The sequence below is a fragment of the Lycium ferocissimum genome, chromosome 6 (genome assembly GCF_029784015.1).
Source record: "Lycium ferocissimum isolate CSIRO_LF1 chromosome 6, AGI_CSIRO_Lferr_CH_V1, whole genome shotgun sequence".
NCBI lineage: Eukaryota > Viridiplantae > Streptophyta > Magnoliopsida > Solanales > Solanaceae > Lycium > Lycium ferocissimum.
In genome coordinates, this window is record NC_081347.1 from 3088096 (window position 1) to 3102355 (window position 14260).

Below are 14260 nucleotides of genomic sequence, written 5' to 3' on the forward strand. Positions count from 1 at the left end.
ACTAGTACTTCAATATCAGTTGTAGTTTATGTGTCTTACTTTCCTTTTTAATCTATTTAAAAAAAGAGTGTCACATTCTATATTTTGTAACTTTTTAATTCCAACATCTCATATGATATGGTTGATTAAAATCACAAAATACAAAGGACAATTTGGTACGTTAAACATATCTTTAGTTTAAATCACAAGATTAAAAAAAAAAATCTTATTTTCTTAAACATTATGCTCAACCAAACTAGAAGACACATAAAATGAAAAGGAGTACAAGGTAGACTGCAACCAATGACTGCCCAAGCTTAGCTACCACAGAAGCTCTCGAGAGTACAACCATCAGCACCTCCATTACCACCCTTAAGAACAAACTCTAGATATTTGACAGGATCAAAGGGCTTGTAAAGCAAAGGGTGATCTTCATCAAGCACTTTTATGATACACCCTTCTTTAGAAATTGTGGCAAACCCCATGGAATACCTCACTTTGTCTCCCATATACACTCGATGATATGGACATGGCAGCCTACCATTTGTAAGCGCCTACAATGATCATTAATATATAGTTAGTTCAAAAGAGAAGGAATTTGAAAAAAGAAATTTACTAAGAAACACATCACTTGAAATAAAAACTACATATTGGGATACGACAAAAAATTATAATTACAATATTTTAAAGTTAAAAGTAAACTTAAAATGTTTGAAAATATTGTAATCAAATAGGACTTTGTTTTGACGCTCCAAAAACTAATAGTGCTAGACAAGTTACGAAATAATTTATGAGCTAAAAGGAGATCATAAAAAGAAAGCTAAGGGCACTTACAATCAAACAGTCACTAACGAGGAATATGAATGAATGAGGTGATGAGTATTCAACATCAAGCCACTGCCCATTTTTCTTCTTAATTTGCAGCCCACTTACACCAACTTCATGCTGGCTTAAAATTGTGTAATGAGTTTATCAGAATGAGCAGGTAGTCCAACCTTTGTCTCCTCAGCTTTAGGTACTCTGTAATGGAACATGCCAAGTACACAACTTGTTGACTTTTTGTGAACATCCCAGTAATTTTCCAACCCCAATTTCTCAAAAACCATTTTTCTTGCCATCTCATCTAATTCTGATATTTTCTTGGCATAAGAATGCACCAAATCACTGCCATATCAAACCCACATACAGATTTTGATAAGTGAGTCAAAAGCGCTAGAGATCTAGTGGACAAGAATATTCTCCCCTGTTTTAACGCGGTCCAGTGCCTCATGGTAAATTACTCAATAGCTCAATATGATTTGATGGTAAAAAACACATCTGAACTATCAGGTTTTCGTGAGTTTCACACCTCAATTATCAGTTATTTTCTTTTTTCTACTTGAACTATAATCACCATCTAGGTATTTTAATACGTAGATGGTGATAGTTCAGGCAGAGCCATCTTAATAAGATTGGGGTAAAAGCCAAATATCATATAGAGGCCCAAATTATGTTTTTTTTAAAGAGAAAGATCGTCATAGATATTTTTATTTAAAGTCTATTTTTCTAGTTTTTTTATATGGAAGTCATTAATTATTGTTTTATAGTCAAGAACAATGCAAAGTTGTTAACAATTTTTTCAAATCAATATATTCGAAAAAAAAATTCAACTGACAATATAGCTAATCAATCACGCGACTAAAAGAATTCTTCTCTTTTTCCTTTTATAAATATTGTGAAAATTATTTTTAAAATATAAAATTTCAAAAAAACTTCTTTATTTCTATCGTGAATGAACAAAATCTTTAAGTTTTTTGAAAAATAATTTAAATATTTAGCAAAACATTAAATAAAAACGTTAAAAATAATTTTGAAACAAATTATCATAAAACTTAATGAAGAAAATGTTCCAAGCATTAGAGTGACTTTGATGGTTGCTTTGAGGCTATACTTGATGGAAAATTAATTCTAATAGAGGGATGTGGAAAGTTAAAAAAGATTTTCGTGTGTGTTTTTTACCATTTTCTCACTGATATTTACTAGTAGTTCTAATAAATTGAAAACATTGTTATAAAAAATAAAACAGTTAAGACGTGTGGGGCAGAGATTTACGTACCTAAATTCTGGCTGTCCATCTGGCCAAAGGGTGTTGGAAAAGCTTTCAATAACACCAAGATTGAGGACATGCTGAATGCTCAATCTCTAATAAAGTGGCATCATAGCATTCCAAGAGTAGCCAAATGCCGACTTTTCAGGGTTTCCAACTTTGGTTTTCAAAGGGAAGGTGAAAACTTGTTTTAACTTTCCATATAGGCTCTCTTTTGGAATTAATGTTCCATCAAGTATAGCCTCAAAGCAACCATATACTTCTAATGCTTGGAACACTTGATCTCTCATTGAAATCCATTCAATATTAATTATTCTTTTCAAGATTCTTTTTAACGTTGTACTAATGTTTTGCTCAAATTCAAATAGTTTTATCATTTAATTCATAGTTTTGTTCATTAGCAGTTTAATTGAATTTTTTGAATTTCATATTTTAAAATAATTTTCAAAAACTTAAACTTGGCATTTTATGGTAGACGTCCACCTTCTACTTAAATCACGTCTTTAGTAAATAAAGTTCACTAATCTATTTTCCTAAATAGATCAATCGACACATACAAACACAACATTTTCTTTTATCTCATCCAAGTTGATTAACTGAAGTCATGTGAAAAAGGCAGCAAGACTTGCAGAAATTTGTACACCGAGTTTGTTCAAAATCCTAAAACTTGCTTTATGACAAATAAACTATGCCTCAATTTAAGAATTTAACAAAACACTAAAATTAAATTGCAACGGAGCATAAAATCAAATTCTATCATATGAATACCTTTTTTAAATTGACAGAACACGCGTGCTGGTCAATATTAATGAATGTTAATATTCTGTGTTCTTGTCAATATCTAAAAAGAAATTATGGTACGGAGGGAAATAGTATGGTGAATGGAGCAATTATGTGCAATATATAAAACTCTTTCAATAATTCACTAAAAATAATTAAAAGATGTTATGAAATCCAATGTATGAATATTCATTACACAAATTAAAAGTTTGTTTGGCCAAGCTTCTAAAATTAATTTATTTTTAAAAGTGTGCTTTTCTTGGCTAAAAGCAGTTTGTGTTTGACCAATTAATTTTAAAATTACTTTTGAGCAGCAGTTAGTGTTTGGTCAAGCTTTTAAAAAGTGATTTTAAGTGTATTTTTCTCAAAAGTATTTTTTAAAAAAATGCTTTTGGGAAAAAGCTATTTTTTAGCTTCTAAAAAACTGTTTCTGCTACTCCTCAAAAGCATTTATTTTCTCCCAAAAGCTTGACCAAATACCTCAATTTTTTAAAATAAGTATTTATTGAAAAAATAAGTATTTTTGGGGGAAAAATAAGCTTGGCCAAATAGGGTATAACTCTCACTATTTTTCTTCATAAAATAAAAATTTTCCCATTACTTCCCACCATTATGTGATTATAACTCCCACACCTACATGATCTCTCCTCACTTTCCAATGATGTCAATTGGTTAATGTCATCTCTTTTTTGTTATCTTATCGCTAAATAATAGTATAATTAGAGGTATAGAATGTGATACAGCTATAATTGAAGACACTTGAATCATAAAAAAGCTATCATCTCTTGTATCATCTATTACTTTCATCATTCAATATTGTTATTTTTAACTTAATTTTACAACAAAAGAATTGATTTTTTATGCATTTTTTCTTTTCATCTTAATGGTAGTTAGGTGAATGAAACAATTATGTTCAATAAATAAAACTTTTTCAATAGCAACAATGTGTGTGGTGCAGCGAACTACTCCTCCATAATCAGAAGCCTCAAGTTCGAGCCCTGAGTATGAAAAAATTCCTGGTAGAGAGAACTTTCCCCGGATGGGGCCCTACACGACGTGAATCCGAAAATAGTCGGGCTTCAATGCGAGTACCGGATATCGGATGAAAAAAAAAAAAAAACCTTTTCAATATTTCACTAAAAAAGAAAAATAAAAACAATAAAGCACAATTCTTGTTCCTCCTTCCCGGGTTTGGGAAGTTCATAGGTTTCAACCATAAATCTCGCGCCTCTTCTTCTTCTTCTCTTTGCTTGGAAATATGCGAACCAGAAATCAGGCAAAACAACAGAATCAATCAACTGGTATGTTTTCTTGACTCTTCAACCTGTAAACGTGTCCACAACACACACAAACAAAATCAAGAATGCAATAAAAATTCAATCTTTGATTCTCGTTTGACATTTTTCTTATCTTGTATATCTCTTCTTTAACTATTCCCTTATGGGGTTCTTAGGGGTTTAGTTTATCAACTGTTTAACTACACAAATTTACGGCAAAACATAACCAAGAATGAATAAAAATTCACTTTTTTGATTGTTGTTTCTTTTTTTTTTTGTTTGCTTCTGTGTCTCCTTAAACCACCCCTTTATGAGATTGTTTCACATTTCTTTGCTAGTTTTTTTTGTGATTTAATTTAGCGACTGTTTAACCACAGCATAACCAAGACTGCTTAAAAAATCAATATTTGATTACTGTTTAACTTTTTCTTCGGGATTCAGTTTAGCAACTGTTTAACTACAGTATAATACACCAAACCACAACCAAGAATGCATAAAAATTCAAGTTTTTGGGTATTGTTTCTCATTATGTTGCTTCTGTTTCTTCTTTAACTGCCCCTTTATCAGATTGTTTCATATTTCTTTGCTAGCTTTCTTTGGGATTCAGTTTAGCAACCGTTTAACTACACAACATGACACCAAAACATAACCAAGAATGCATTAAAGATCAATATTTGATTACTGTTTCTCAATCTGTTTATGAAGTGGTATTTTTTCTTTAATCACCAACAACATGACACCAAAACATGAGGTAGAATTGATAAAAGTCATTGCTTAGATTCTTGTTTCACACATTTTTTAACTTGTCTCCTCCTGTTTAAGTAACCCCTTATGGGATTCTTCATCTTTCTTTGCTAGTTTTTGGGATCCGCGCTCCCCCCCCCCCCCCCACCCTCTCCTCCCCCTTTTTTTTTTTTGGCTGGTAGCCCTTTCTTGGTTTGAGTTATAGCTTTTAGAAAGCATGTGGCTGAAGTGAAAGCCTGAGCGAGTACTCCGTGGCGGACCATCTGAGGCATATTTCTTTATTTCAGTAGATAACGTGTGTATTTTGATGATAAGTAATTTCTGTTTGTCTGCCTGGAGTGGTGTCTTACTCTGAAATGAACATTCATGAACTTTGCAAATGACTAGTGATCAGTGATCAAAAGGGAGAAGATCAATATGTTTATGCATGGACTTCTGTAATGTGCTAGTTTGTTAGTTTCATTACCGGAACACATTGAGGTCTGGTTTAACTTATGTGTTCCATTGGACAGCAAATGAAGACTCTTTGAAACACTATGGTGAGATGGAGAGCCGTCGCGGCTGCAAAGATGGAGCCAGTGGCAATGGTTTGTTATGTTCCAATTGTTCATTATTAATATTATTTTCAAAAATCTCGATAAGTACTTTAATAGGCATTGACAATAATAGTAGAGATCTGAGTACTTGAAGCTTGAAACTATATCAAGAATAGCATGCTTGATTTCAGAAACTCTTGCAAACATATCTCGAGGTGCAGTGGGGAAACTTTTGAAACGAGTCAACAAGTCACGCGGCTCTCGGTGTCTGAAAACCGATGATAGTTACCTATGCAAACAGGATTCTGAGGGCAAGGTTTGTTTCTTTCTTGCTCTATCGCTTCAATTAGGCAATGTACCGAGTGAAACATTTCCTTCAGCAAGAAGTATGTCTTTGTTTGGTAATTTTCAATAATCATATGTGTTTCCATGTCTTCCGGTTGATGATTTGGAGAGAAAAAATGGTCCCTTATCTTTGGTAGTAGGTTTAAAATAGTCCCTTAAGAAGTTGAGCAGTTTTGGTCCCTTAAATTTTTCAAAAGTGAACACTTTTGGTCTCAGTCAAATTTTTACCCAACCTAAATTTAATCGGAACGGTGAAAATAAAAAATATTTAATGGGAACTCGCATTTGGAAGTACTAATTTTGTAGCTTATATTATTTTTGATCTATTTCAAGAGTTTGGTTCAACTTTTTTGAGGTGCAATTTCTGTTATTTTTTGTATCTAGTGTAGTTTTTTATATTGCAGTTTTTGAAACTTTGACGGAAATTTCTGGTGTTACTGGTTAATCCCCCCCTCTCTTTCCAGTTCCAGTTAAATTTAACAATCGGAGTCTGGTAAATATTTGATTGAGATCAAAAGTGCTCACTTTTTGCAAACTTAAAGGGTCAAAGCTGCTCAATTAATACTTAAGGGACTATTTTGAACCTACTACCAAAGATAAGGGACCATTATTGTCATTTTCACATGAAACTCCGTTTGAATAGTGGATTTCATAATTTCTATTTTGTTTTATATGTTTAGCCAGAGAATGGATCAAGGGAGACAGAAAAGCAGCTTAGTAGTACTACAGTTGTGAGGACTACATTAGATGCTAAATGCTGCACTAGAGATGTGTTACAAAATGTGCCATCGGAAGTGGAAAATGAAAGTACAAATGTTCAGTATCAGAATATTGAGAGGGAGGATGAACTTGATGGTGTTGATTGGGAAGATGGGTCGGTTCATACTTTGAAGTCCGAAAGCGATGTTAAGGAAGATACAATCAATGGTGTGACTGTTGAGTTTGATGCTCTGCCTGATCCTAGTAAACAAAAGACAGTACGCCGAGCAACTGCTGAAGAAAAGGTGGTTTGAATAATCTTTATTTTAGTTTTGAAAAAAAGGTGGTTTTTTTTTTTTTTCTTCATCAAAAAAAAAAAAAAGTGATTTGAATAATACAGAGAAAATATATGAATACCATGATCTAATTTGTTAGTCCTTTGTTGGACGTTTATCAACTTGAACTTTTTGTCCCTTTAATTACAGGAATTGGCTGAGCTTGTGCATAAGGTTAACTTGCTTTGTTTACTGGCAAGGGGCAGGTTGGTAGATAGCGTTTGCAATGATCCTCTCATCCAGGTTCTTTCTTATGCCTGTAGTGTGATATTCTTCCCCCAGTTGTCTTCAATATTAGCATGTAAAACAACTAATTTTTACTTGATTGTTGTTTATTCTTAACTTGAATCTTCCCCAACTATCTAGGCTCCAACAAAAAGAATTAGAAGATAAATAAAACAGGAAAGTTCATTCCAGCTTTAGGGACTTAAGGAATTCTAAGTTAAGCAGCAATATATTTCTCTATTTTCCTTGGTCAACTCGATGTGGGTTTTTGTGTTGGGGGGGGGGGGGGGGGGGATGAAACAGTAACTTCTTAGAAGTTGTGCCAAACTTTTATTCACAGGTTTCTAAAATTAAATTTTAAACTTAGAAACTTAATGTAGTTTTGGGGAATATGTGAATGGGAGTAAAAATTACAAAGATGTGGAAAATTGTAGGAAAATGCTTGTAATCTATCACCTTTGTTGTTGTTATGGTTGTGATATGTGGTAAACTTAGCAATTGTGTAAATTTAAAATCTCTATACGATTCTACAACGTATGATCATTGGGAACTTTTTGGCTATGGATACATAACCTCAGAAAATTTTAGTTATCATATGTTTTCTTGGTAACTTTCATTTATTGTGACATTAATCTTTGACTTAGCATGACTTTCCAAAAAAAATAAAAGACCATTAATATTTGACTTAGCATAGCTTGCTTTATGCCTGTTCTGCGTTCATGATATGGAAATACTGGTGAGCCCTTGACCTTTTAAAGCATTACCTCCAAGTCCTGATGCTTATACTATATAAGAATTTACTTATTTTTGCCAGGCTTCTTTACTTTCACTTCTGCCAGCACATCTGCTGAAGTTAACGGATGTTCCAAAACTTACTGCAAAGGCTCTAGCTCCTCTTGTCAATTGGGTATCTGTTATATGTTATCATCATAACTTCCCTTTGATTTACAAGTTTCATTCTTTTATTTCACCTATTTACCACTGGATGCAGTTCCAGAGTCATTTCCGTGTTAGAGGTGCAAATGATACGGAGAAGTCATTTCATTCAGCTTTGGCATCAACTCTTGAGTCTCAGGAAGGGACACCAGAAGAGGTATGTTTTGTGTTTGTTCACTTAGGTAGTTCTTTTGTTCATTATTTTCCCTTTTATTTCCTAAAAAAATGAAATTAAAGAAACTAATGGTCATTTAGATATGGTGTAATACCATGGTTAATTGCTTAAATTTTGAAGAGTACATATTCAAAATCAGAGTTAGAGGCTGTGTTGGCTTCTATATCTTGATAAAAGAAACAATGTTTAGTATGTTGCCCATTGATCTTAGAAACATTCCCTTTTGTTTTTCGTCATTACAGGTTGCTGCATTGTCTGTGGCACTGTTTAGGGCTTTGAATCTTACGACCAGGTAAGCTGCTATTTTCCTATTCTATTACAACTAGATAGCCTCTGTTGTTTGTCTTCTGACTGTTGTATTAACCATAACTCTGGCTTCTGAATAACGGTTATTTCATGAGAAATTACCTTCGAGATAACTGAAGACATTCATTGCAGGTTTATATCAATCTTGGATGTGGCTCCATTGAAGCCTGAAATTGAGAAACCAAATCCCTCTGGTCAAGGCCCTGGTAGGGCTGGTAGCGGAATATTTAACTCTTCGACATTGATGGTGACTGGATCAAAGCATTCTCCTCTCCCTCCTGCTAAATCTATGGCTGATGGCAAGCATAATGGTCCTGATAAGACTTCAACATCGGATGCTCAGCGTGATGCTAATGATGCATGTATTATGAAGAGAGAGCGGCCAAAGAGAAAAGGGGATCTTGAATTTGAGATGCAGTTGGAAATGGCTCTTTCAACCACCGCAGTCGAAATTGCTAAGAACGCTACGGTCTCAGATGTGAAGGATGTAGAAAGTTCTTTATCAAATGTATCACCATTCAAAAAGAAGAAAATTAAAGCAGAAGAGTGTTCAACTTCCTCTCATGGAATATCGACTGCTATTGGGTCTAAGAAAGTAGGGGCGCCTCTATACTGGGCGGAGGTCTACTGCAGTGGTGAGAACCTGACGGGGAAGTGGGTGCATGTTGACGTAGTAAATGCAATAACTGATGGAGAGCAAAATGTGGAAGCTGCAGCTGCTGCATGCAAGTTGCCTTTAAGATATGTTGTTGCTTTTGCTGGAACTGGAGCTAAAGATGTGACACGCAGGTTTCCAGTTCTTGCTTCTTTTGTGTTCCGTTCATTGACTGCTGAGTTTCTCTTAGATTTATAGCTTGTTTGACCAAGCTTCTGGGAAACGGAAAAGTGCTTATTGTAGAAAGTTGAGGTGTTTGGCCAAGCTTTTAAAGAAACTAATAAGTGCTTTTAAGTAGTAGCAAAAACTGTTTTTTAGAAGCTCTAGAAAGCAGCTTTTCCCGGAAACACTTATATAACATTGGCCAAGCACAAATTGCTACTCTAATATCGGAAAAGTGATTTTCAAATTGATTAGCCAAACACAAACTACTACGCACTTTGCAAAATAAGCAGACTTTGGAAGCTTGGCCAGACAGGCTATTAATTCTGTTAATCATTTTTTTAATATATAATCTTAATCATTTATCTGCAGCATGATACTCCTTTTTATGCATTCATATATTATGGTTTGTCCATCTTGATTTATCCCTGAGTCTTATTACTATACGATTACTCTTCTCATACCATCATTTTTTCACACGCAGAATCTTAAACCGTTTTCTCTTTCCTGTGTCAGTTTTTCCTCATTTACCCTATCAGTTTTTCCTCGTTTACCCCTTCCCTACATAGACGAGGTGCAAGCCATGAGTTCTGGGTTTCTTTTAAAATTTGTTACTCTATCATCATAGTCCTCGTCGTTTCTTGTATGACCTAAAGTACTATTATTATTATTAATATTATTATTATTATTATTATTATTATTATCATCATCATCATCATCATTGTCAATTCTAATGATTGTCATGATTATTTATCTATTTATTTTTTCTAGTTATGAACTGAGAAAGTACTTCAGTTCATGTAGTAGTTCATGAATAAGCAAAGTAATGAGGACAATTATGGTGAAATTTGGGGGTAAGAGGAAATAGGGCATCCTAGTAAAACCAAAATATCAATATTGGCACATGCCTCCTCAGGACAGCGACATTTGGTGATCAATTCAGAAGCTTTTAAATTAATTGGACGAGTCGACTTATAAAAACAATATAAAAAGATGGTTGAGTCTTTAAAAATGAGATTGACTGGTAGATACTTCTGTCTGATATGTCTTTCATTTTCTTGTCAGGTACTGTACAAAGTGGTACAAGATAAGATCTGAGCGAGTCAACTCAATTTGGTGGGATGCAGTATTGGCACCTTTAAAGGAGTTGGAGTCGGTTGCCACCAGTGAAGTAGTTCATTTTGCACAAGGAGGTAATGATTGTCTGCTGGATATGCGTGAACATAATGATAGAAAACTCATGCAGAATTCTTTACGCGGAATTCTTTTACAGCAACCAGGAGCTCGCTCGAAGATATGGAGTTGGAAACTAGGGCACTGACTGAACCTCTTCCAACAAATCAACAGGTATAACAAACACAAGTATTGGCTAAGATGTGACTAGGGGTGGCAAAATTAGCCCATGAAAACATGACCTGCAGCCCATTTTGACCCACCCAAGCCCAAATTGACCCCTGAGAAACCTTGTCAACATATTTTGAAAAATATATTTGTTTTGTTTGATTTTATGTATAGCCATGATAAAGAACAATTTTTTTATTAGGTACTTTAAAAATTATAAGAGATCAAAAAAAAAAAAAATAAATAAATTAAAACTTAGTAAGAATTGGGCGGGTTGGTTATGACCTGCTTTTTAGCCCAACCCGCCCCACCTTGTGGGATTATACTGGGTATGTTGTTGTTGTTGTTGTTTAGCCCAACCCATTTCAGCTCAAGTAACTTTTGGGCGGGTTAATAACTCAGCCCATTTTAACCCGCTCAAATTCAGCCCAACCAGCCCATTTGACACCCCTAAATGTGACTATGTTGTACTGATAGGTTTGTTTTGAACTAATTTTCTCGGCAGGCTTACAGAAATCATCACTTATACATAATTGAAAGATGGCTTAACAAGTATCAGATACTTTACCCCAAAGGACCTGTATTAGGTTTTTGCTCTGGTCATCCAGTATACCCACGATCCTGTGTAAAAACACTCCAAAGAAAGGAAAGATGGCTTCGCGAGGGGCTCCAAGTGAAAGCTAACGAGATCCCTGCAAAGGTTTTTTTCTCTGCACATAAATCTTTTTGTGTTTCCACAACTCTGCAAGTACCATAATCTGCTTGTTTTACGCTCAGGTTCTGAAGCGTTCTGGAAAGCAGAACAAAGGACAGGATGCTGAAGACGATGATTGTGGCGACGTGGATTGTGGAGGAACTCTCTCCCTCTATGGACAGTGGCAAACTGAACCACTGTTTCTTCCTCATGCAGTAAATGGCATTGTACCTAAGGTGAAGCCTAAGTGATAGAAGTGTTGAGATTTATTTGGGATTTGATGTTTTATGCTTATTTACAAGATTAATATTTGTTTCGAATCATGCTTAGGATAGAGTATTTACCATTTTTTTTCCCATCCGAGAATCTCCATCTGCTCTAAGTGGGTGCATGCTAGAATCTTATGTTAGCTTCGTTGTTCGAAAGATTGTCTCTTTGCCCTTTGCACATCTTCATCTTTCTGAATGCCCGTATCTGCATTAGTCCTATTTCGGGTACAAAGCCTCTTCGGTAAAGACCTCTTTTATCCTTTGACAACATTATGTAAAGCTATGGATTTCTTTTGACAGATCTATAGTGTGTAAGCATTGTCTTTTCCATCTAGTTTATGCATCTTTCATATAGCCAATTCTAATTTCTCTATATTCTATTTCTGTGTAAGATAATTTCTTTTTCGATAAAGAGTAGAGACAGAGGTACTTTATCTGTCCCTGTTCACACATTCTACATGTACACCAGTTTGATTCTTTTCCTATTTGTAGCGGATATAATAATTGGTTACGATATTTAGCTCCTTTAGTTTTTTGGTTTATTTGCCTTTCTTGTCTTTATGACTGTTTTTGAGTAGGAAGTGACAGTTGGTATATGGCTTTTTCTTAGAATGAGCGTGGTCAAGTGGATGTCTGGTCCGAGAAGTGCCTTCCACCGGGTACAGTCCATTTGAGATTTCCAAGGTTGGTTCCTGTTGTTAAAAGGCTGGAAATTGATTTTGCACCTGCTATGGTTGGATTTGAGTTCCGGAATGGTCGATCTCTACCTGTATATGAGGGCCTTGTGGTGTGTACCGAGTTTAAGGATGCAATTCTGGAGGTAAATAAATTGGATAACTGGAATAGATTTTCATTGCTTGCTTACGTTTTGATGTCCTTTGTAATGGCGGACCAATCACGTTTCTGAGACTCACTTTACTAGACATATAGGACACTGAGATATTTCTAATGTTTTCTCTTTTTCTTTTCAAGTTCTTGGTTGGCGTCGGTCAAAGATAAAGAATAATTCAAATATACGATAAGATTATTCTTTTGTTATGGATGTGCAACAGTCAATAAAGCTTATGGTTGCCTACTATCTCTTTCAATACATAATTTTACTTTTGATAGACACAATTTTGTTTAAAATATTTATCGCGCCTCTTTGTATTTTTCCTCCCCACGCTCAGAACGTTTTTATCTTTGTTTATGCGGGTCTCCATGAGCAAGTCCCTTGTGACATAAACTACCAAATAAACTTCTTTGAAGTCTTGGGGCAAAAGCACACGCTCACACACATTTCTGTGAAGTGCTCGAACGTTTTCTTTCTGATGCTATCAAACGTGTCAAGACTATTATTATATTCGAAGCCATCCAGTAGAATTAATGTTGAATTTGTTGAGATGTTATCAGGCATATGCAGAAGAAGAGGCGAGAAGAGATGCCAAAGAGCGGAAAAGGACTGAAGCAGAAGCTCTTTCTCGGTGGTATCAGCTTCTTGCGTCGCTTATTACCCGACAGAGGCTGCACAATTGCTACGTGGACGGGGCATCCTCACAATCAGTTGCCAATACTGCAAAGTCCAATGATAAATCCTCCTCCCTACTAGCTGGTGACATTGAGAACACAAGGACCGCTCCTGAATACCAGCAAGAAAAATGTGAGATTGCCAAATCTAATAGTCCACCAATTGTACTTGCAGAAAACCATGAACATGTATTCCTAGTAGAAGATCAGACTGTTGATGATGAAAGTTCAACTAGGACGAAACGATGTCATTGTGGATTTTCAGTTCAATATGAGGAGTTGTAGAGCTTTCAATCTATCTTTTTCATCAGTAGGTTTTTGGTTCAGTATGAGAAGTTTAGAGAGTTTTTTATTCTCTCTATTTTATCTCATGCCAGTTGGGTTGTAAGTATAGGTTGTTAGAAATAGTAATGTATAATTGTATGTAACATCAGATCATGACTTAAAACGCTTGTGTTTTGTATAATATTGGTTTGAGGTGAACTTAAGTGGGGCGACATGGTAGGTGAGGATTCATGTGATCGATAGTGGCGGATCCAGGATTTTTATTCAGGGATTCGAAAAAAATAACAAAAGCTAAATATAAAAAAATAATGTTGTTGATAGAAATCGAACCTAGGATGCTGGAGACAATTTAACACTTTGGACCGCTTGAGTTAATCTTTTACATATGTCAGGGTGTTCAAAAGTTAATATATGTATGTTAACACAGAAAATTTATTCTATATATATACTGTAATTTTTTGCCGAGGATGTTCACTCTCACTTAAATCCGACCCTAGTGATTGACCTCTACTTGCACGGAATTGAGTCGACGTCGTTGTGTAATATCAGATCATGAAATAACAATGTGTGTGGGTCCTACTATCGTCCAAAAAAGGACAATATCTTTCTGATTTCAATTTTAATTACTCATATTTTTCAACTTCAACCAAATATTGTCCTTTTTCCGGAGAAAGAGCTGGTTAAAATACATTTCGTATTCTCGTTCTACCAAAATTGCCCCATTGTAAATATTGGGATCGATTTATCCAAGACAAGATTGAGAACTAACTAGTAAGGGTGATAAAATGTGGAATTATAAAATGTGGAATTTTCAAGAACAATTATTTAGTAAATGATCCTTTTATTTCTTTTACAATTTATGGACCTGAAAGACTACGGTCTAAAGATCTCTTTTAAACAAACTAAATTTTTAAGAGAAAACATT

The 14260-nt window shown here is 34.8% G+C and overlaps 1 protein-coding gene and 1 pseudogene across 1 annotated transcript; one reads left to right on the plus strand and one right to left on the minus strand.

Annotated features, from left to right (window-relative positions):
• Positions 1-296: 296 nt before the first annotated feature.
• Positions 297-2355, minus strand: LOC132060489 (probable 2-oxoglutarate-dependent dioxygenase AOP1.2; annotated as a pseudogene).
• Positions 2356-4026: 1671 nt separating this feature from the next.
• LOC132058930 (DNA repair protein RAD4) lies at positions 4027-13559 on the plus strand. The gene is made up of 15 exons (XM_059451361.1): positions 4027-4146; positions 5379-5453; positions 5594-5718; positions 6428-6751; positions 6932-7024; positions 7821-7913; positions 7998-8099; positions 8360-8409; positions 8556-9212; positions 10306-10433; positions 10514-10587; positions 11087-11281; positions 11359-11511; positions 12155-12364; positions 12937-13559. The coding sequence occupies exons 1-15, from the start codon at positions 4104-4106 to the stop codon at positions 13333-13335; spliced, it is 2721 nt and encodes a 906-aa protein (XP_059307344.1). The 5' UTR covers positions 4027-4103; the 3' UTR covers positions 13336-13559.
• Positions 13560-14260: the final 701 nt, after the last annotated feature.

Coding starts and splice junctions, on each gene's coding strand:
- LOC132058930 (XM_059451361.1), top strand. CDS start 4,104: ATGCGAACCAGAAATCAGGCAAAACAACAGAATCAATCAACTG. Junction 4,147..5,378: donor ACAACAGAATCAATCAACTG/GTATGTTTTCTT, acceptor TCCATTGGACAG/CAAATGAAGACTCTTTGAAA. Junction 11,512..12,154: donor TAAATGGCATTGTACCTAAG/GTGAAGCCTAAG, acceptor GCTTTTTCTTAG/AATGAGCGTGGTCAAGTGGA.